This window comes from Garra rufa, chromosome 23, assembly GCF_049309525.1.
Source record: "Garra rufa chromosome 23, GarRuf1.0, whole genome shotgun sequence".
Taxonomy (NCBI): domain Eukaryota; kingdom Metazoa; phylum Chordata; class Actinopteri; order Cypriniformes; family Cyprinidae; genus Garra; species Garra rufa.
In genome coordinates this window covers 27,277,710-27,298,911 of record NC_133383.1, presented here as the reverse complement: position 1 = coordinate 27,298,911, position 21,202 = coordinate 27,277,710, and the positions used below count along the sequence as shown (strand labels likewise).

At 33.0% G+C, this 21,202-nt stretch overlaps 1 protein-coding gene across 1 annotated transcript in view; it reads left to right on the top strand.

The window, feature by feature from the left end:
* Positions 1-19,029, top strand: part of LOC141298992 (uncharacterized) — a 35,465-nt gene extending 16,436 nt beyond the window's left edge. The window contains exons 16-28 of the mRNA XM_073829276.1: positions 137-323; positions 4,597-4,812; positions 6,181-6,364; positions 6,454-6,655; positions 6,738-6,902; positions 8,489-8,695; positions 10,159-10,708; positions 12,640-12,765; positions 13,055-13,162; positions 14,578-14,811; positions 16,577-16,919; positions 17,007-17,118; positions 18,985-19,029. Of these exons, the coding sequence (XP_073685377.1) occupies positions 137-323; positions 4,597-4,812; positions 6,181-6,364; positions 6,454-6,655; positions 6,738-6,902; positions 8,489-8,695; positions 10,159-10,708; positions 12,640-12,765; positions 13,055-13,162; positions 14,578-14,811; positions 16,577-16,919; positions 17,007-17,118; positions 18,985-19,029 (2,679 nt within the window). The remainder of the gene's footprint in view (positions 1-136; positions 324-4,596; positions 4,813-6,180; positions 6,365-6,453; positions 6,656-6,737; positions 6,903-8,488; positions 8,696-10,158; positions 10,709-12,639; positions 12,766-13,054; positions 13,163-14,577; positions 14,812-16,576; positions 16,920-17,006; positions 17,119-18,984) is intronic.
* Positions 19,030-21,202: the final 2,173 nt, after the last annotated feature.

The following is a 21,202-nucleotide window of genomic DNA, read 5'->3' as shown; positions in this document are numbered from 1 at the left end:
CAAAATAGAAATTGTAAATTAAATACAAACTAAATCATGTTTTATTTTTATTTTTTGCACAATTTGTTACAATGTCAAACAGAATCTTTTCAAATATTAGGGGTTTACAGACTGAAAAATTTTCTTGTGTTTTCAGAGATGTGGCTGTAAGACTGGCTTCAGGCTTCAGTCAGACGGTTTAAGCTGCGATGACATAGATGAATGTGAAGAGATTCAGCCCACTGCCTGCAGTCATAAATGCCTTAACACACTGGGCTCTTACCTGTGTCAGTGCCACCCTGAGTTTATACTGGAGCCGGATGGACGCAGCTGCAAGACAGCAGGTATCACTCCATAGCAGCTAGCTAGCCTCACTATAAAGTCTGACCCAGTTTGCTGATCTAGTCATGTATTACGGAAAAGTTAGGATAACACTTTCTATGAAGCAGTGTTGTTTTCAACGATGACGATGACGAAATCATTTCGTTGACGCCACTTTTTTTCATGACAATGACGAGATAAAAATGGCTCGTTGATGACTAAAACATGACGAGACGTGTGTGAGTTTTCGTTGACGAGACGAGAATAGACAAATGTTAGTGGGTGGTCCGTCAGACGTTTAAAATGCATGACATTTCCGCTTATTGTGCATGCCAATTAAAACTTAAAGTATCTGACGCTATGGCAAGCCGTTTTAGCATTAAATACTCTTTGCTATACTAGTATGGCAAGCCGTTTTAGCATTCCATCCTTGTTTGTCTTTTATGTTCTAAAACATTCCTTCATTATTGTAATTATTGGTGAAAATAGTCGATCCGGAAGCTCACATTGTGTTGAACTATAGATCTGCTATTTTCAGAACTTATAAGTGACACTACCCAACAGCAAAATACTTACTGACCTACATTAATTTGTTAAAAGACTACTTTTTTCCCTTTTTTGACAAAAACTAGACTAAAACCTTTTTGACTTTTCGTCGACTAAAATTGGACTAAAACTATCACATATATAGAAGTGACTAAAATTTGACTAAAACTAAGAAGCATTTTAGTCCATAAGACTAAGACTAAATCTAAGATAGTTGTCAAACAACACTGCTATGAAGTCCCTATTAACAATGCATTATAAGGGTATTTCTAAAGCATTATAATGAATGCATAATGCGTTATAAAAACCTTATAATATGTTATATCTCATGAATTCTCATGACAATTATAATGCTTGAGGATGGAAGTAAATGGAAGTAAATCTACTATAATGGACTATCATATTACATTTTTTTTTTTTTTACATTTATATTACACTTTATTTTGATGGTCCCCTTATGCTGGGGACACACTACACGACTAGCAGAAGCATTCTAAGACTGACCTGAACACACTTAACGATTGTTTCCACCGACTGGAACCGATTTTAGTCTTTGACAATCGGAAAGGAGCACAAACCTAATGACTGAGTCACTCCACTCCACAACACACTTAACGATTGGTGAGTCACGACTGGACAAATTCTGCCAAACCCAAAAAAATTTAATAAAAAATACAGTGTAGGCTACTCCAACCGCAGCATCTACCCGCGCTCCCTCAGCCGCACCAAAATACAACACCGCGGTACTTTATTTGACACCCGTTTTACCTATTGAAACGTTGTAACGCATTTTTATTATAATATGTCTTTTCAAATGCCTAGGTCTGTTTAATTTCCTTAATTATAACATTTCTAGCACTACTTTTAAAAGGTTTATTCAAGCAATAATATATAAATGATATCATGCATGCTTGTCTAAAATCAGGGATTAGAAACGAATTGGTTCCAGGTAAAATGGTATTTTTTTCTTTACATTTACAGAGAATGAAACGAACGAAATTAAACATTAGCCTACTTAATAAATTCAAGGCACTATAATTTTCTTATCCATTTGATACAACTGTTATAGCTATACAATTAATTTATATAGAATAATTGTACTTCGTCATATTCGTGTTTTCTGAAGTTATATATAAAAACTTCGTTTTGAAGTGTAAGCTATTCGTTTTGTTTGTATATTTATTATGAAGAAAATTCGTTAACCTAGCCTTTAAAGTTGATTTAATATTGTTTTAGAAGAAGTTAAAAGTTAAGAAAAAAAATAGGATTAAGCCTGTAGTTTATATATATTTAGGGCAATAGGCTAATCTTTTTTCTTGACTTTTCTTACACTGCAGATCGAAATAAAATCATTCTTGATCATCTTTAAAATAGGAGAATCACTGAGAATCAGAGCGCGGGGCACAAACGAACGCGGGGTTAGTTGTAACGCGTGGTTTAAATATTTCCACACATGCAAGCATAACCAAATTTTCAGTATTTACTAGTTGGCGTAGCAACACTATGCAGAGAAAAAAGTGCGCCAAAATGCAAAAGCCTTTTGAAGATATCGCAGAATATTTTGTTTACCATAGTAAAAGTAAATTTCTGGCTGAAATAATTTTTTCATTTCAGCTTTTGGTATTCATTTAAAATGAGACAAATAGGCTATTATATTTTATTCTCCAATCTGTTGTTTATCAGTTTAGAAAGTTTATTAATGGTTCTCAAACCAGCAAGACAGTAACCTGTATTATATTCCAGTGGCGCAGAGAACGTTGTAACACTGTGTTATTAAACTATGATATTCGATGCAATTTACACTATTGACTTTCATGGATTTTATTGAGAAATGTAAAGCATTTTGGCTCGTTTATGTGTGTTGTTTATGTGTGTCGTGTTCTTTGCGAGCTGTGTGTGGACAATGTGTGTCCACATTGTTTTGAACTACTGTACAGCTGTGTGTTGCGATCAGGGCCGTTCTAACCATGTGGCAATGTGTTCATTGTCAAACTCCAAAATTGGATTCTTTTTATTATTATTTTTTTTAAACGTCATTACTTTATTTGAAAAAGTGAATGCATGCATTTTATTGACAAAATATTTAAGTTTGTTGTGTAAATGTTTTTCATTCGATCAGATAGCATTTTAAGCTGTCATATGGTCGTGTTATAATGTACCCCACCTACGGGGCATGTTGTCACATTTCATTACCTTTCTTTTGAGGTAAATAACGAAAAACGTATACACTGTAAATATGAAACAAAGCCACATATTTGTACTAGACAAGTGTGAAAACAATGTGGACAAAAATTGTACTCCGAACCCCTCGCAGACTAGGCTATACAAACCATGAAATTCAAAAAGTGTTATGCGCTCCCCTTTTGAAAACGAAACTATTTAAATCTGTGTAGCCTTAAGTTATGAATGAAAAGAAAGGCGAAATAAATCACATCAAGACCAATCTGTATTTTTCTTGTAATCAAGAACATTTTTTTGGACAAAATTACCTAATTAATGCAGAATTATGTTTGACAGTGAACGCATCTCCACCGCATAGCTGCATAAAATCGCTGGTGTCAGTCGCAAATATTAAACATGTTTAAAAAAATCTTAGTGAAAACGACTGGCTCTTGAATTCTAAGATTATTATCTTTAGACACCACACACTATGCGATTTTTTGTGACGACTATAAACAGCGACTGAGCCCGACTGGAACAGACTATGCCCGACTAGGCACGATCTGTGATCAAGACCAAATTCCATTCATAATCGGCATGGAAATCGTGTAGTGTGTTCTCGGCATTAGTGTATTGACTATAAGCAACATTCCAACTACATGTCAACTAACACTCCTTAGAGTATTCGTAGACTCAAGTTAGGGTTAAGCTATGTAGAAGGTTCATGTACTTTTTTTTAAGTACAAAGTTACTTAAAATCAGTTTGTCTTTTGGGGAACCATCAAAATAAAGTTTTAGAATATATTTAGCATACTACTAATAATAATTACTGCTAGTTGACATGCAGTTACAGAGTTACTTATCAAAAGCTGTCTAAAGGGTATCAAAATAATCAAACTGATAATACAAATGTGTCATATTGCACATTCATCTGATCGTATGGCTCTTTGAGAGATATTAGTATTATAATTATCACTTATAAATGGTATGTCATCAAAAGATGTTCATGTCTTTCTTTCATCAGTCGAAAAGAAATTTATGTTTTTGAGGACAACATTGCAGGATTTTTCTTCATATAGTGGACTTAAATGGGAATCAGTGGGTTGAAGGTCCAAAAATGAGGTTTTAAAGCAGCTTCAAAGTGCTCTACACGATCCTAGCTGAGGATAAGGGGCTTACCAAGTGAAATAATCAGCCATTTTCAAAAAACCAAAACAAAATTATATATTTTTTAACTACAAGGCTCATCTATCAACTTTATGCATTATGTGGTCATGTTGAAAAGGTCACTGGCCCCTTTACAAAAAAAAGGTAAAACAACAATGTCGGGCGATTTTAAGGTTGGAGAAGAAAACTAGATGTTTTTTGCCCTACCCTACCATTGTAAAACAAAGTACACAAAGAACTAAGTGCATGTGACCTTTCCAGTGTGATAACATAATGCATGCAATTCATAGACGGCAAATATGTACTTGCACTACAATAGTATTTTTTTTTTCTTAGTAGAATTCTACTCTGTTAATAGTATTATTCTGACATGTCCCTGATGGGTTTTTTTTTTTTTTGTTGTTGTTTGTTTGTTTTGTGCAGAGGAACCCAGTCTTTTGGTCTCTGAACAGTTTGAGCTGTTAAATTTGGGTCTGCGAAGCTCCAGTATTCAAGCTCTTATCACACCGGGACGAAAGCCCATCTTCTCTGTGGATTATGACCGGAGAGAGCAGAGGGTGTACTGGGTCAGTCTGGAGGAAGCGAGTATCAAATATGCCTTCCACAGGGAAAAAGACAACATTGGAACTATTGTCAAAGGTAAAAAAAAAAAAAAAAAAGGGTACTGTGTGCCAAAATAAAAATATAGTTATTTTAAATACTTTCTATTTCTATTTACTTCCAAAAATCATATTTTATTTCTAATATAATATTTTATTTTTAAAAAGTGCAATAATACTTAAATTAAAATGTAAAAAAAAGGATTGATAATAGTTAAAGTACCACACTGAAAAACATGTTCATCCTTATACAATTTGCAGCAATTTAATTTTTTTGTGTGAAATGGTTGGAACACATTATATATTACATATGGATATATGCCTTATTCTTTTCAAACTAATAAATTAATAAAGTTTAAAAAATTAATAATTTAAAAATAAAATATTCAGACATTTGACTAAAAAATAGGAAATATGTTGACCTGCATGCCATTTCACCATTAACTGATATCAGAGAACTGTCAACATTTACATATGAATGTTAAATTATTTAAATATTGCCTTCAAATCTCAAATGTTCTTAAAGTACCATATTTTCTGAAAAATAAACAGCACCTGACTGTAAGTTGCACCAGGTCAGCATTGCATTGATGAAGAAAAAAATAAAAGTTGCATTGAAAATGATGTAAAATGGTAATACATAAAATCAAATGTTTATGCATAAAAATTGAAATATGCAATTAAAAATAAAATGTGCTATTATGCATAAAAATGTTTTAGCATACCTTAGACTGGTTTTGTGGTCCAGGGTCACATATGTTTAAGTAACATGGCTGTATTTATACCAATAGCCTAAAAAGGTCCAGGGTCACAGTTTCATTCCTAATCTGTTCTCAATACAATTAATTTAAAGTTGTTGTTTTTTTATGTAAATGTTGTGAAGTGAGTGGAACAAAAATGTATAAGTATTAAAAAAAAGCACAAGTTACAGTGGCATTTGTCTGATGTTAAATGCATCTTATAAGTTGCTTATGAATAGATGTTTAAAAATGTTATTTATTTTCCAAAAAATATGGTATTTTACACTGCAAAAAATGCTTTTCTTTCTTAGATTTTTTTTTGTCTTGTTTTCAGCCAAAATATCTAACACATCATCTTAAATCAAGAAGGATTTTCTAGACGAGTACAAGTTATTTTTTTAAGTATACAAGTTCACAATTAAGTGCATGCAAAATAATCTGCCAATGGGGTAAGAAAAAAAAATATTTCAAACAGAAAACAAGATAACTTTTCTTACCCTATTGGCAGATTATTTTGCTTGTTTCAAGCTAAAACACTTCATTTTTACTTGTTTTTTTCTGAAAACAACACAATTTTTACTCAAAGCATTTTTCGCGGTGTATGTCAAAGTCTTTTTTGGGGGAGTTTGGGAGTCCCTGCCCTAACCAAAATAATCTTGCACCTTCAGGTGTGAAATCAGACTCCATTGCTATTGATTGGATGGGAAGAAACCTTTACTGGGTGGATGGTGTTGCTGGGCAGATTCTAGCTGTGCGATTGACCAGCAGTATTGTGAAGCCAGACAACTATGTAGTAGTTGTGGATGAGGATTTGCGGCAGCCTCATTCACTCGTACTGCTGTCTCAGAAAGGGTGAGAAACACCTCCACAAGTTGGCACTATTATGAGTTTTCAGTCTCAGTGTATGGATGCAGATGAATGTTTCCAGATATTATTTGCAGGATAATGTTCTGGTCAGAGATTGGAGGTCAGGCACAGATCGAGCGCTCTGGCATGGACGGCTCAGACAGGAAGGTGGTGGTCAGCCGTGGTCTCAACAAGCCTGTTAGCATGACTGTGGATGTATTGACTGACAGACTATATTGGACTGATGCCAAGCTCAGATGTATAGGCTCAGCTACACTGGATGGAGAAAGCATAAGGGTAAAATTAAATGTTACATGTTTACAATAAGGGTCAGTACAATTAATGGCACAATTTACTGAATAATTGAATACTTTTGCAGATGCTACAGCTGTCTGAGATGCCTAGTCCTTTCTCTGTGGCTGTTTTTAATGACATGGTCTACTGGTCTGACACTCACAGAAGGTCCATTCAAGCTGCCAATAAACTCACTGGCAAAAATCGAAGAGTTGTCCTCAAGAGACCCGGACAGCCGTTTGACATTAAAGTGAGAATACATATTGTACACTTTACTAAATGTCATCAGAGTTGTCTTATACATCAATACAGTGAGGGAAAAATTATTTGACCCCCCGATTTAGTTTTCCCACTGACAAAGAAATGATTAGTCTATAATTTTAATGCTACACTGTAAAAAGTTTTCACTAGTTCAGCAGCTGCCTTAAAATTTTAAGTTACATCAGCTTAAAACTACGTCATTTAAATGTATTATACTAGAATGAGTTGGTTTAACTTGAGTTAAAATGACTTAATTTTAGCAGCAGCCTTAAAATTGTAAGTTAAATCAACTTAAGTTGAAACTAGTGACAACTTTTTACAGTGTAGGTTTATTTTAACAGTGAGAGACAGAACAACAAAAAGAATCCAGGAAAAATGCATTTCAAAGTTATAAATTGATTTACATTTTAATGTGTGAAGTATTTGACCCCTTTGCAAAACATAACTTAGTACTTGTTGGCAAACCCAGGTCAGACATTTCTTGTAGCTGGCCACCAGGTTTGCACACATCTCAGGAGGGATTTTGTCCCACTCCTCTTTGCAGATCCTCTCCAAGTCATTAAGGTTTCGAGGCTGACGTTTGGCAACTCGAACCTTCAGCTCCCTCCACAGATTTTCTATGGGATTAAGGTCTAGCCACTCCACCTTAATGTGCTTCTTCTTGAGCCACTCCTTTGTTGCCTTGGACGTGTGTTTTGGGTCATTGTCTTCCTGGAATACCCATCCACGACCCATTTTCAATGCCCTGGCTGAGAGAAGGAGGTTCTCCCCGAAGATTGCAGTGCAGTTGTCCTGTCCCCTTTATCAGAAAAACACCCCAAAACATAATGTTTCCACCTCAGACAGGCCTGAACATGAGCAGAGGAACCTTGCGGGCGCTGCAGGATTTCAGTCCTTCATGGTGTAGTGTGTTACCAATTGTTTTCTTGGTGACTATGGTCTCAGCTGCCTTGAGATCATTGACAAGATCCTCTCCTGTAGTTCTGGGCTGATTCCTCACCATTCTCATGATCATTGAAACTTCACAAGTTGAGATCTTGCATGGAGCCCCAGACCGAGGGAGATTGACAGATATTTTGTGTTTCTTCTCATATTCTGTTGTCGCCTTCACACCGAGCTGCTTGGTGATGGTCTTGTAGCCCATTCCAGTCTTGTGTAGGTCTACAGTCTTGTCCCTGACATCCTTGGACAGCTCTTTGGTCTTGGCCATAGTGGAGAGTTTGAAATCTGATTGATTGATTGCTTCTGTGGACAGGTGTCTTTTAAACGGGTAACAAGCTGAGATTAAGAGTAGTCACTATAAGAGACTGCTCCTAATTTCAACTCGTTACCTGTATAAAAGAAACCTGGGAGCCAGAAGTCTTGCTGATTGATAGGGGATCAAATACTTATCTCACTCATTAAAATGCAGAAAAAATTTTTTTTTAATGTTTTTCTGGAGTTTTTTTTTGTTGTCATCGTCGTCTCCTCTCGCTTTGTCGGTGCGCAAACATACAAAATCAGCAGGGGATCGGATAATTTTTTTTCCCTCACTGTATATCTTTCATCTCTGAGTGTTTCTTTGTTTTGGTCTAGGTTGTCCACCCTCTTTTGCAGCCCAGCGTGTCAAACCCATGTGAGAAGCTCAGCTGCTCTCATGTGTGTTTGCTGGCTCCGGGGTTGAAAGCGGCCTGTCGCTGCCCGACAGGACGTCTCTTAGCAGCGGACGGATTCACCTGCGGCCCACCTGTGGATTCCTCCTCTTCTTTCCTTATGTTATTGTCTCCTACCATGATTACACAGGTACTCCACTTCAGAAGAATGACTGAATGGCATTTTCGTAACACAGAACAATTTGTCACCAGAACGGATTCTAGAGTACCACCTTTACAATTACTTTTATTAAAGCTGCAGTCCGTAGTTTGGCGCTTTAGTGGTTATTAAACTTGATGTTTGCGTTTTGTTTTTTTTTTAGCTAAGATGAATGAGGGAGCATGGGGCCAATCTGATTTTCTGTGTGAATATTTATTTTATTTTGATTTTCTTTTCTTTTTTTTGGGCTAAGATAAATTAGGGGTCATGGGGCCAATCTGAGTTTCTATATGAATATGATATGTTTATTTTATTATTATTATTATTTTTTTAGCTAAGATAAATGAGGGATCATGGGGCTATATTTTATTATATTTTAAATTATTTTATTTTTATTTTTGGCTAAGATAAATGGGGATAATGGGGCCAATTTGATTTTCTGTGTAAATTTATTTTATTTTATTTTATTTTATTTTATTTTATTTTGAGCTAAGATCAATGAGGAATTATGGGCCAATCTGATTTTCTGTGTGAATATTTTATTTTATTTTATTTTATTTTATTTTATTTTATTTTTATTTTTATTTTTATTTTTATTTTTATTTTATTTTATTTTATTTTATTTTGAGCTAAGATCAATGAGGAATTATGGGCCAATCTGATTTTCTGTGTGAATATTTTATTTTATTTTTATTTTTATTTTTATTTTATTTTATTTTATTTTGAGCTAAGATCAATGAGGAATTATGGGCCAATCTGATTTTCTGTGTGAATATTTTTTTATTTTATTTTATTTTATTTTATTTTATTTTATTTTATTGAGCTAAGATCAATGAGGAATTATGGGGCCAATCTGATTTTCTGTTAATATTTATTTATTTATTTATTTATTTTTATTTTATTATTTTTTTATTATTATTATTTTTTTTTTAATAATGTAGGGATTTTTTTTTTGTTTAATTTTTTTGTTTTCAAAATAATGCTCAAATGTGCCAAATGATTTTCTGTGTGAATATTTTTTTAATTCTATTTTGAGCTAAGATAAATGAGGACTTATGGGGTCAATCTGATTTTCTGTTATTTATTTATTTATTTATTTTTTTGATAATGTAGGGATTTCGTTGTGTTTTTTTTTGTTTTCAAAATAATGCACAAATGCCAATATTTTCTGTGTGAATATATATATATATATATATATATATATATATATATAATATTTTTATTTTTTATTTTTAGCTAAGATAAATGAGAAATAATTATGGGGCCATTCTGATTTTCTGTGTGAATATATTCTTTTTATTTTATTTTGAGCTAAGATATCAGATTTTTGTGTGATTTTTTTTTTTTTTTTTTTTTAATTTTTTTCCAAAATAATGCACAAATGCCAATGATTAAGCTTCGCTTTTACTGATCCTTTACTATTGAGCCGTTGTTAATTGTCTTCCCCTGCTCAGATCTTCACTAAGAGTCTTAATTCAGAGGTCGGCCTGAAGTCGTGGCCGGAGCACCGCTCCTTGTCTCTTCCTGCCGTGAATGAAGCCTCAGACTTCGATCTGCTCCTGAAGGAGCGCACCATTTCCGTAGCTGACGCGGGACGGGGATCAGTAGCTCAGCTGAAACTCAGCAGCTCTGGTTTCACACCCATCGGTCACGTTCTTCAGCTCAAAGGGGACCTGGTGACTGCTCTCGCTGTGGACTGGGTCACCCGAAACCTGTACTGGAGCAGCGTCAAGAGCCCCCAGCTTTACGTCACGTCCCCTGGAGGAATATACACCAGTGTGGTGCTGCAGGCTGAGCTGGAGGGAACCATCTCCATCGCCCTGCACCCTCCCACGGGGCGGCTGTGCTTCACCGCAGTGGGACGGAGGGGAGCCGAATCTCTGCCTCAGGTGGACTGCGCTCACATGGATGGGAACAATCACACGCTGCTCTGGAGCAAAGCAAAGATGCCGGCTTCACTTGGCTTTTCTGAGACAGGAACAACACTGTATTGGGCTGATATTGGTACGTTAAATGGAAAATCAAATTACACTTTCCACAAATAGGGTACAGATTAATGCCCCCATATTAAAATCACCATTCAACCATTCAAGGTTTCTTTTAATTTAATTAGTTTAATTATTATTATTATTATTATTATTATTATTATTATTATTATTATTATTATTATTATAAAAGCATACATTTTATTTGTTTTTACATTTGTACAGTTGTTTACTTTAATTTATTTGGAAAATACATATTTATCAATAATAATAATACTAATAATAATATGTATTATTAATACTACTGATTATAAACTAATACACATGTATAGTACTAATACACTATTTATTTTTACATTTGTTTTATATTTGTACATCTGTTTAATTAAGTTTATTTTGAAAATACACTTATATAATTGCTAGTTGTTTTTATTATTAGTCTTGTTATAAAATACACTTAAGTTTATTTAATTTGGGAAATACTATATTATAATTATTATTAAAATAGTTTTGCTGTGAGTTTAGTTGAAAAATACAAATGTATAAACAATAATATTGTGTTTTCTGATGAAAATAATAAATAAACTAAAATGTATTTTATGACTAGAGTAATAAAAATAAACTGTACAATTATAGCAGTGTATTTCCAAAATAAATGAAAAAAAACATTTAAAAAAAGCAAGATTTTAAATAAGTTTGTTTTTTTATTATTATTATTATTATTATTATTATTATTATTATATAAATGTGTGTTTTTCAAATAAATTAAAACAAAACCATTTTATTTAATATTAATAATAATAATAGTAATAAATAATAACAGCAACAACAATGTATTTTCCAAAATAAGAAAGAATATAAACAAATGTAAAACAAATAAAATGTATAAGTGCTTTTTCCAACAACAATAGTGATAGTAGTAATAATAATAGCTCTAATTATTATAAGATAAATGTGTATTTTTTTAATTAAATTAACCCAACAAAAATAATAATAATAATAAATATAAACAGTTTTGTTGTGAGTTAATTTAGTTGAGTTGAAAATTTAGAAAAATATTAATAAAATATTGTAAAAGCATTATTTTTTTACATTTGTTTATTTTCATTTATTTTGGAGATACAGTTTATTTAATTCATTTGGAAAAATAATAATAATTATTATTATTATTATTTTATTATTATTATTATTTAATTATTAAAAAAGCACTAATACATTTTATTTGACATTTGTTTATTTTGTTTATTATTATTATTAAAAATATGAAAATGCTGTAAAAGCACTATTTTTTCACATTTGTTTATATTCATTTATTTTGAAAATACACTAATTTTAGTTTAATTAGGAAAATTTATTATTATTATTATTATTATTATTATTTATTATTATTATAAAAGCACTAATACATTTTATTTTACATTTGTTTATTTTGTTTATTATTATTGTTAAAAGTATGAATAAAAATGTTGTAAAAGCACTATTTACATTTATTTTCATATATTTACAAAATACACTAATTTTAGTGTAATTTATTTGGAAAATGTTTTTATTATTATTATTATTATTATTATTATTATTATTAATATTATAAAAGCACTAATACTTTTTATTTTACATTTATTTAATTTTTTAAAACACTTAATTTAAGAAATACACATTTTTATTATTATTATCTTTATTATTATTATTATTATTATTATTATTATTATTATTATCAGAACTCCTAATACAGTTTATTTATTTTCATTTGAGAAAGAAGTTTATCTATGACTACAAAGTAACATTTTGCCTTTAGCCTTATGTTGAATTAGGCTTAATCTACAACCCTCTTGCACTCTTAAACTTTATTTTTGTTAAAAGTTTTCTTTGTAAAGAAAGTGTAAAAAATCTTATTTTATGCTGCAGAAATCTCTTACAAACCAGTCGATAATGCGTTTTCTTTTATCCCAGGAAATGAAGTGATCAGCTCTATTAACATCGATGGCTCTGATTATAAGGAGTACAGCACCGGATCCGCCTTCATTGTGTCTTTTGCCCGTGTTGAGAACATCTACTTCTGGATCACGCTGGACAACGGTAACAATCAAAAACCTCCAGAAATCTAGTTTCTATTGAATGCAGTTCTGTGTGGAAGCACTAGATGGCATGAAGCCATCAACTTCAAGTCTTTCAACCTTTAAATGTTTTTTACAAAAAAAACTGTTCATTCAAGAGAACTTAAAAGTCCCAAGCAACTCTCGTGAAGCTTGGACAGTACTTTATACATTTAATAGTTGGAACTTCAATTTGATGTTGTTTTATGAAATGCAGATTAAAACAATGGAATATCACTAAATGCTGAGAAGAGTTTTTGTTCTTGAAACAGGCACAGCTGAAGTGTGGTTCACGGATGGGTTCCAGCCCAAACAGATGTGGTTTGAGGTGAAGGCAAACGTCATAGAGCTAAAGGCTTACAGCAGGTCCAGTCAGAAAGGTACTTCCCTGCTGCTTTTGTCCTTGTGGGAGCTTGGCCACACAAAAGACACATTTAGACTTCTCCTTTTACTTTCCCACACCCCTAACTCTAGCTTTTCACTGAAGAACCTGTCCAGCACAAACTCACTCTGTTCAGAAGTGCATATACCTTTCCAAACCATTCTTTGTATGTATATTGTATACAGTGATACATTTTCTGTATACTTGAAATGGCCAGATCAAAATCTTACATTTCAGTCTGATGAATAAACCATAGTAATGAAAAAAAAAATAGATTTAATAAATTTTGATTGGTCTGACAAAAGTCAATTTTACACTGTTGAATTTAGATTTAAACATTAAACATTAAGTTATTTATTTGATTACTTTTTCCCTCTCTTTCTCTTTTTTGCTTTCTTTTTTCAAAATAATAAGTGACAGAATACGATTAAAATAAGTAAATAAATGCATAAAAATAAAGTTAATTAAATATGAATAAAAGTAAAATAAGATAAAGGAAATTAAATAATTAATAAATAAAAAAATGAAAGAAAAACAAGCTAAAAAAGGAAAAATTTATTTAGATAGAAATCTACAATAAATAAAGTTAACCAATTAAGATCAAAAGTAAAATAAGATTAAATGAAAAATAAATACAAAAAAGATAAGTGAAATATGATAAGAGTAAATGAATACATGCATACATAAAATAAAATAAAATAGTTAATTAAATAAGACTAAGAGTAAAATAAGATAAAGAAAACAATTCGATTATAAACCAAAAAAATCTAAATAAAACAAAGAAAATTAAGCAAATTTAAGAAAAAGAAAAAATATTAAGTTAAAGAAATATACAATAAAAAGGACACAATAAACAGTGTATAAAAGTTAACTAAATAAGATAAAAGAAAGTAAAAGTAAAAAAAAATATATAAATATTTTTATATATAATATAAACTTTTTATTCTTCATACAAATTGTTTTACGTTTATTGTCTCTCTTATTGTATATTTCTTTATTTTACTTTAATATTTTTCTTACTTTTTCCAGTTTTTGCTTAAATTTCTTTGTTTTATTTAGGTATTTTTTTATTTAGAACCTAATTGTTTTCTTTCTTAATTTATTTTTATTTAATTAACTTTTTATTTTATCTATTTTTTTTATGTTCTTATCATATTCTGTCACTTATCTTTTTTTGTATTTATTTATTTAGATTTTATTTATTTTAGATTGCCTAATGATTAAGATATTTTTAGCTAATTATGTTTTTTTTTTTTTTTTTAGGTTGTAGTGCGTAAGCTAGTATTTCAGTCTGAACATAGGTTGCATCTCTGTGCCAGAGTGAACTGTACTGTAATTCTCTCTAAAGTCAGTTATTCTTGTCTAATTGTGTATTTAAAATCTGTTTTTGTCTACTTTTCTTTCCCCGACCAGGAACCAATGTTTGTTCTGAAAACAATGGGGGCTGCAGTCACCTTTGTCTGCCGTATCCAGGTGGACACTCATGTCGCTGTGCGCAGGACTACCTCTCTGTGAACAAAACCAAATGTGTTTCCAACCTAAAGTGTCCTGTGGGCAGTAAAGCATGCAGAGATGGCCTCAAGTGCATCCCTGCAGCCAAATTCTGCGACCAGATCCCAGACTGCCAGGACGGCTCAGATGAAGAGTGTGAGTGATTCTCCATTCTCCTGAATGACTGTTATTCTCCAGTTTCCCATTTTTAATTTTACATGTACAGATTAGATTACAGAGATGGAGCATTGCATGACTAGCTCACCAATAGATCTTCTGCAGTGAATGGGTGCCATCAGAATGAAAGGTCCAAACAGCTGATAAAAACATCACAATAATCCACACCACTCCAGTCCATCACTTAATGTCTTGTGAAGTGAAAAGCTGGACTGGAGTGGTGTGAATTACTTGTGGATTATTGTGATGTTATTGTCTTGCTTGTTGACAGGTGACCTTGTGAAAATCAAACCAGGAGTCAAATCCAAATCTAAACCTGGCACCCCCTTCTTCCCTTTATTCTGAATTTATTTCCTCCTTTCCAAACATTCAAACTTGCTTCATTCCTTCTTTTTCAAACTTCAAAATTTCTTCCTTCCAAATTTCCAAACTTCCTTCCTTTCAAACTTCCGAACTTCCATCTTTCCGAACTTGCTTTCCAAACTTACTTTCTTTCTTCTTTCTGAATTTCCATCCAAACTTCTGTTCTTCCTTCTTTTCAAACTTTCTTCCTCCTTTCCTCCTTACGAACTTCCGTTCTTCCTTCTTTCCGAACTTCCTTCCAAACTTACTTTCATCTTTGTATGAACTTTCCTTCCTTCTAAAATTCCTTCCTTACAAACTCCTAAACTTCCTTTCGAACTTCCTTCCTTCTGAACTTTCTTTCCAAACTTACTTTCTTTTTTCCAAGCTTTTTTCCGAACTTCCTTTCTTCTGACCTTCCGAACTTAAGTTTTTTCATTCCTTCAGAACTTTCTTCCAAACTTCAGAACTTCCTTCTGTACTTACTTTCTTCCTTGTTTTCTTCCTTCCTTCCTTCCAAACTTACTTACTTCCCTCTTTCTGAACTTCCAAACTTTCTTCTAAATTTCCTTCTTTCCCTCCAAACTTTTCTTCCAAACTTCCTTCTGAACTTACTTTCTTCCTTGTTTTCTTCCTTCCTTCTTTCCAAACCTCCTTACTTCCGTCTTTCTGAACTTCCAAACTTTCTTCTAAATTTCCTTCTTTCCCTCCAAACTTTTCTTCCAAACTTCCTTCTGAACTTACTTTCTTCCTTGTTTTCTTCCTTCCTTCTTTCCAAACCTCCTTACTTCCCTCTTTCTGAACTTCCAAACTTCCTTCTGACAACCAAACTTTCTTCCATCCTTCCAAACTTCTGAACTTCCTTCCGAACTTCCTTTCTTCCTTGTTTTCTTTTTTCCTTCCTTCTAAACTTATTTACTTCCTCCTTTCTTTACTTCCTTCAAAACTTTTATCTAAAATTCCTTCTTTCCTTCCAAACTTCTTTTCTTTTTTCCAAACTTCCTTCTGACGACCGGACATTCTTCCAAACTTCTTTCCTTCCAAACTTACTTTTTCCTTGGTTTCTTCCCTCCTTCTAAACTTCCTTCCTTTCTTCCAAACTTCTGAACTTGCTTCCTTCCATACTACTTTCCATCTTTTCGAACTTACTTTCTTCCTCCTTTCTTTACTTCCTTCTGAACTTACTTCCAAACTTGCATAGCTACATTACCAGCTCACCAATGGGTCCTCTGCAGTGAATGGGTGCCATCAGAATGAGTCCAAACACCTAATAAAACATCACAATGATCTAAAAGTAATCCACACCACTCCATCCCATCAATTAATGTTTTGTGAAGGGAAAAGCTGTACTAGAGTGGCGTGGATTACTTGTGAATTATGTTAACCATGTCTTGCTTGACAGGTGACCTTGTGAAAATCAAACCAGGTGTCAAATCTAAATCTGGACCCGGCGCTCCACAATCCACATCAAACCGTCTGACGCCCCTTGGCTCTGCTGTCGAACTCTCCCCATCTCGAGACGGCAGTGTTGTGGTGCAGAAAGTGGGCAGTGAGTCGTGTGAAGCGGAGCGCTGCAGTGGTCACGGAACGTGTGTGATTGTGAAGGGTGAGCCGGAGTGTGAGTGTGAGGATGGATACAGCGGGAATCTCTGTCAGAACACCACCTCCAGCAGCACTGCTCTCGCGCTCACACTCACCTTTCTCTTCGGAGGTGCTCTGATTGCCGCTGTCATCCTCAAGAGGAGGTCTGTCATTTCCTAAATATATACAAGTATGTGCTTCATAAAATCAACATCTATTATATCATACAATCCCCTATATTCTATTTACAGAAGGGCACAAGCAGCAAGGGAAGAGTCTACTGAAAAAGAGATGCTTGTGACTGATGTGGAAGAGCACACAACCTTCTCAAACTTTACTAATGAGTTGTATGATCCTGAAGAGGTACAATGAGGTTTCTATGCTCTTTGTAGTGTGTGTGTGTGTGTGTGTGTGTGTGTGTGTGTGTGTGTGTGTGTGTGTGAGTGAAAAGAGACATTTGAACAATGCTCATACTGCTGTTTTGCATGCAGTAATATGGTATGGGATTACAATTGTTTTTTTTTGTTGTTTTTTTTCCGGATAAATAGATTATCAAATTCACAAATAAATTGAAAATTAAAAAAAAAAAAAATGGAACTTTACAAACAAGTAGGATGAAATATGCAAATTAAAACATAGAAACATTTACTTTTTTTTTTTAATTGGTCTTATCCAGATGATTTGTGAATCGCTTTGTTTCATAATAATCTATTTAGCCAAAAATGTGAGACTGGGACTGCAAAGCAAAAAGTGACTAAAATTTCTTCCTTCCTCCCTTTTTTCTGTACTTCATCCCGAACTTCCTTCCAAACTTCCTAACTTATTTCTGAATTTCCTTCCTTCCAAACTTTTTCTGAACTAACTTCCTTCCTTCTTTCTTAACTTTCCTTCTACCTTCTGAACTTCTTCTTTCTTACGAACTTCTTCTTTACGAACTTCCTTTCTTCCTTCCTTCTGAGCTAACTAACTTCTTTCCAAACTTCATTCCTTCTTTCCAAAATTCCTTCCTTTCTTTCTGAACTTCTTTCCATCTAAACTTCCTTCCTCCTTTCCTAACTTACTTCCACCCTTCTGAACTTCTTTCTTTTCAAACTTACGAATTTCCTTCCAAACTTACTTCCAAACTAACTTTCAAATTTCTTTTTTTTTTTTACTTAAACCTCCTTTTTTCCCAACTTTCTTCCTTCTGAACTTCCTTGGTTCCTTCTTTCTGAACTTACTTCCACTCTTCTGAACTCCCTTCTTTTCAAACTTCTGAATTTCCTTCCCAACTTACTTCCAAACTAACTTACTTCCTCTCTAAACTTTCTTACTTCATTCCCAACTTTCTTCCTTTCAAACTTCCTTTCAAACTACCTTTCTTCCTCCTTTCCTTCCTTCCTTCCAAACTTCCTTTCTTCCTTCTTTCCGAACTTACTACTTTTCAAACTTCTGGACTTCCATCCTTCTGAGCTTATTTCCTTCTTTCCAAACTTGCTTCTTTCCAAACTTCCTTTCTTTCAAATATCAGAATTTTTTTTTTACTTAAACTTCCTTCCTTCCTTCCTTCTTCCGAACTTCCTTTCTTCTTCCTTCTTTCCGAACTTACTACTTTTCAAACTTCTGGACTTCCATCCTTCTGAGCTTATTTCCTTCTTTCCAAACTTGCTTCCTTCCAAACTTCCTTCCTACTTTCCCAACTTTCTTCCTTCCTTCCTTCCTTCCTTCTTTCCTTCCTTCCTTCTTTCCAAACTTACTACTTTTCAAACTTCTGGACTTCCATCCTTCTGAGCTTATTTCCTTCTTTCCAAACTTCCTTCCTTCTTTCCAACCTTTTTTTTCCTTCCGAACTTCTCAACCTTTTTCCTTCCAAACGTCCTACCTTTGTTCCTTCTTTTCAAAAATCCTTAAATCCTTCCTACAAAACTTCCTTTTGGACATCCTTCTTAACTTCCTTCTTTTCAAATTTACTTCCTTCTGATCTTTCTTTGTTCCTTTTTTCCAAACTTTCTTCCTTGGTTTCTTCCTTCTGAACTTTTTTCCTTCCAAACCTAAGAACTACCAAAAAAAGCAGTCTGGGCATTTTGTTAAAGTTTACTTTTGTGTTCCACAAAGGAAATGTGGTCATATAGGTCTGGGAATAAACTTATTTATTTATTTATTTTTTATGGTATGCAGATTTAATAATTTTTAAAGTTGATTCAGAATTCATTCATGATTCATTTCATTATGACTCTCTCTTTCCCATAGGCTCCGGCTGTTATTCCAGCTGTTACCGCCACTGTTGTCAGCTAATGCTTTTCTTTTGTCAAATAAAACGATGACTTTGCAAGAAATATGGTGTGGTTAATTTCTTATTTCAATAAAAAAAAAAGTGTAACATAAAAAAGGGGATTTGATTTAAACATTGCAAAGTCTTGGGTCATGAAAAGCGCTGGTCTATAAACTTGCCACAGATGTCGAAATGGCAGGTACCTTACCTGGAATTCAAGAAATATTTACACAGTATTTCACAAAGGAATCTGCACAGGGTTTAATGCCAGAACAGAAACCTAATGGGATAATGAAACCAAACAAAGTCTAGTTTTGATTGGTCTTAATTAAAGCCATTAGGATTAATTATAGCCTGAAGCTATAGGTACTTTTATGCAAGAAGCGGATCTGCAGTCCTGTGTCCTTTTTTGTGTTGTGCAATAGATATCTCTCTATCACACATTTACAAATGAACATTCCTCCTGGTTATATAGTTATGTATTTTCCTATAACTCTTTAAGTTCAAAGCTTTATTGCTTGGTCATTTGAGTCGCTTCTTTAAATAGCCTGCTGTTCCTCCTTGGGCTTCAGTCTGTTTCCATGCACAGCACAAAAGTCTTGTTTGGTTATGCAAACCCAGGCCTACTTTCAATACTTTCTCTGTTACTCCACCCCATCCCCCATATGAAACATGAACCTAAACAAGAGGAACAGGCTCTCTTGTGTGAATCAGGCTTTGTGACATCACAGTTTGTGGGACAAAATTCAAATTTGTTCAATATATTCATGACAAGGTTACATTTAGGCTTTATTTATTTATTTAGCAGTCACAACCTTGATTAAGGATATACTGACATCATGATCTGCCTTCTCCTTTTGCTATGGAAGCCTGTTTCTGCCACTGAATATAAATGTTAAAAAGTAGTGCTGTCAAGTGATTAATATATGTATACTGTGTATATTTATTATGCATATATACAGTTTAAGTCAAACGTTTAAATACACCTTGCAGAATCTGCATAATGTTACTTACTTGACCAAAATAAGAGGGATCATACAACTTGCAAGTTATTTTTTATTTCGTCCTCACCTGAATAAGATATTTCGCATAAAAGACATCCACAAAAGAAAATAAACATTGAATTTATAAAAAAAAATGACCCTGTTCAAAAACATGATAACATGCATTTTATACGATCCCTCTTATTTTGGCAGATTCTGTAAGGTGTGTGTAAACTTTTGACTTCAACTGTAAATACACATGTATTTAAGAACAATGTTTATATATAAAAAATATATGCTGTATGAGTTTTTATATATACATTAAAAATATACACAGTATACATTTGTATATTATGTTAACAAACATTTATTTTTAATGTGATTAATCGAAAATAATCATTTGACAGCACTAAAAGGTAATTACGACTTTTTATCTTATAATTCTGCCTTTTTTGTCGAAACTGTGATTTCTAACTTTCGTCAGAATTGTGAGATTGTGAATAAGTAATTGCGAATATTAAAGTCAGAATTCCGAGTTTGTCTCGCAATTCTCAAATAAACTTACAAATGCACATAAAAAAGCTTTAAACTCACAATTTTGACCATTTTTCCTCAGAATTAAGAGTTTGTCTCACAGAATTCCGAGTTCTATCTCACATTTCTTAAACTCTCAAATGCAAGTAAAAAAAGCTCACAATTTTGTCAATTTTCCTCAGAATTACGAGTTAATATCCCACAATTCTCAGATAAACTCTCAAATGCAAGTAAAAAAGCATGAAACCCACAATTTTATACATTTTTCCTCAGAATTACGAGTTTATATTTCACATTTCTTAGACAAACTCTCAAATGCAAGTAAAAAAAGCTTGAAACTCTCAATTTTGTCAATTATTCATTAGAATTACGAGTTTATATCCCACAATTCTCAGACAAACTCTCAAATACAAGTAAAAAAGCATGAAACCCACAATTTTGTCAATTTTTCCTCAGAATTACGAGTTTATATTTCACATTTCTTAGACAAACTCTCAAATGCAAGTAAAAAAAGCTTGAAACTCACAATTTTGTCAATTTTTCCTCAGAATTACGAGTTTATATTTCACATTTCTTAGACAAACTCTCAAATGCAAGTAAAAAAAAGCTCAACTCACAATTTTGTCAATTATTCATTAGAATTACGAGTTTATATCTCACAATTCTCAGATAAACTCTC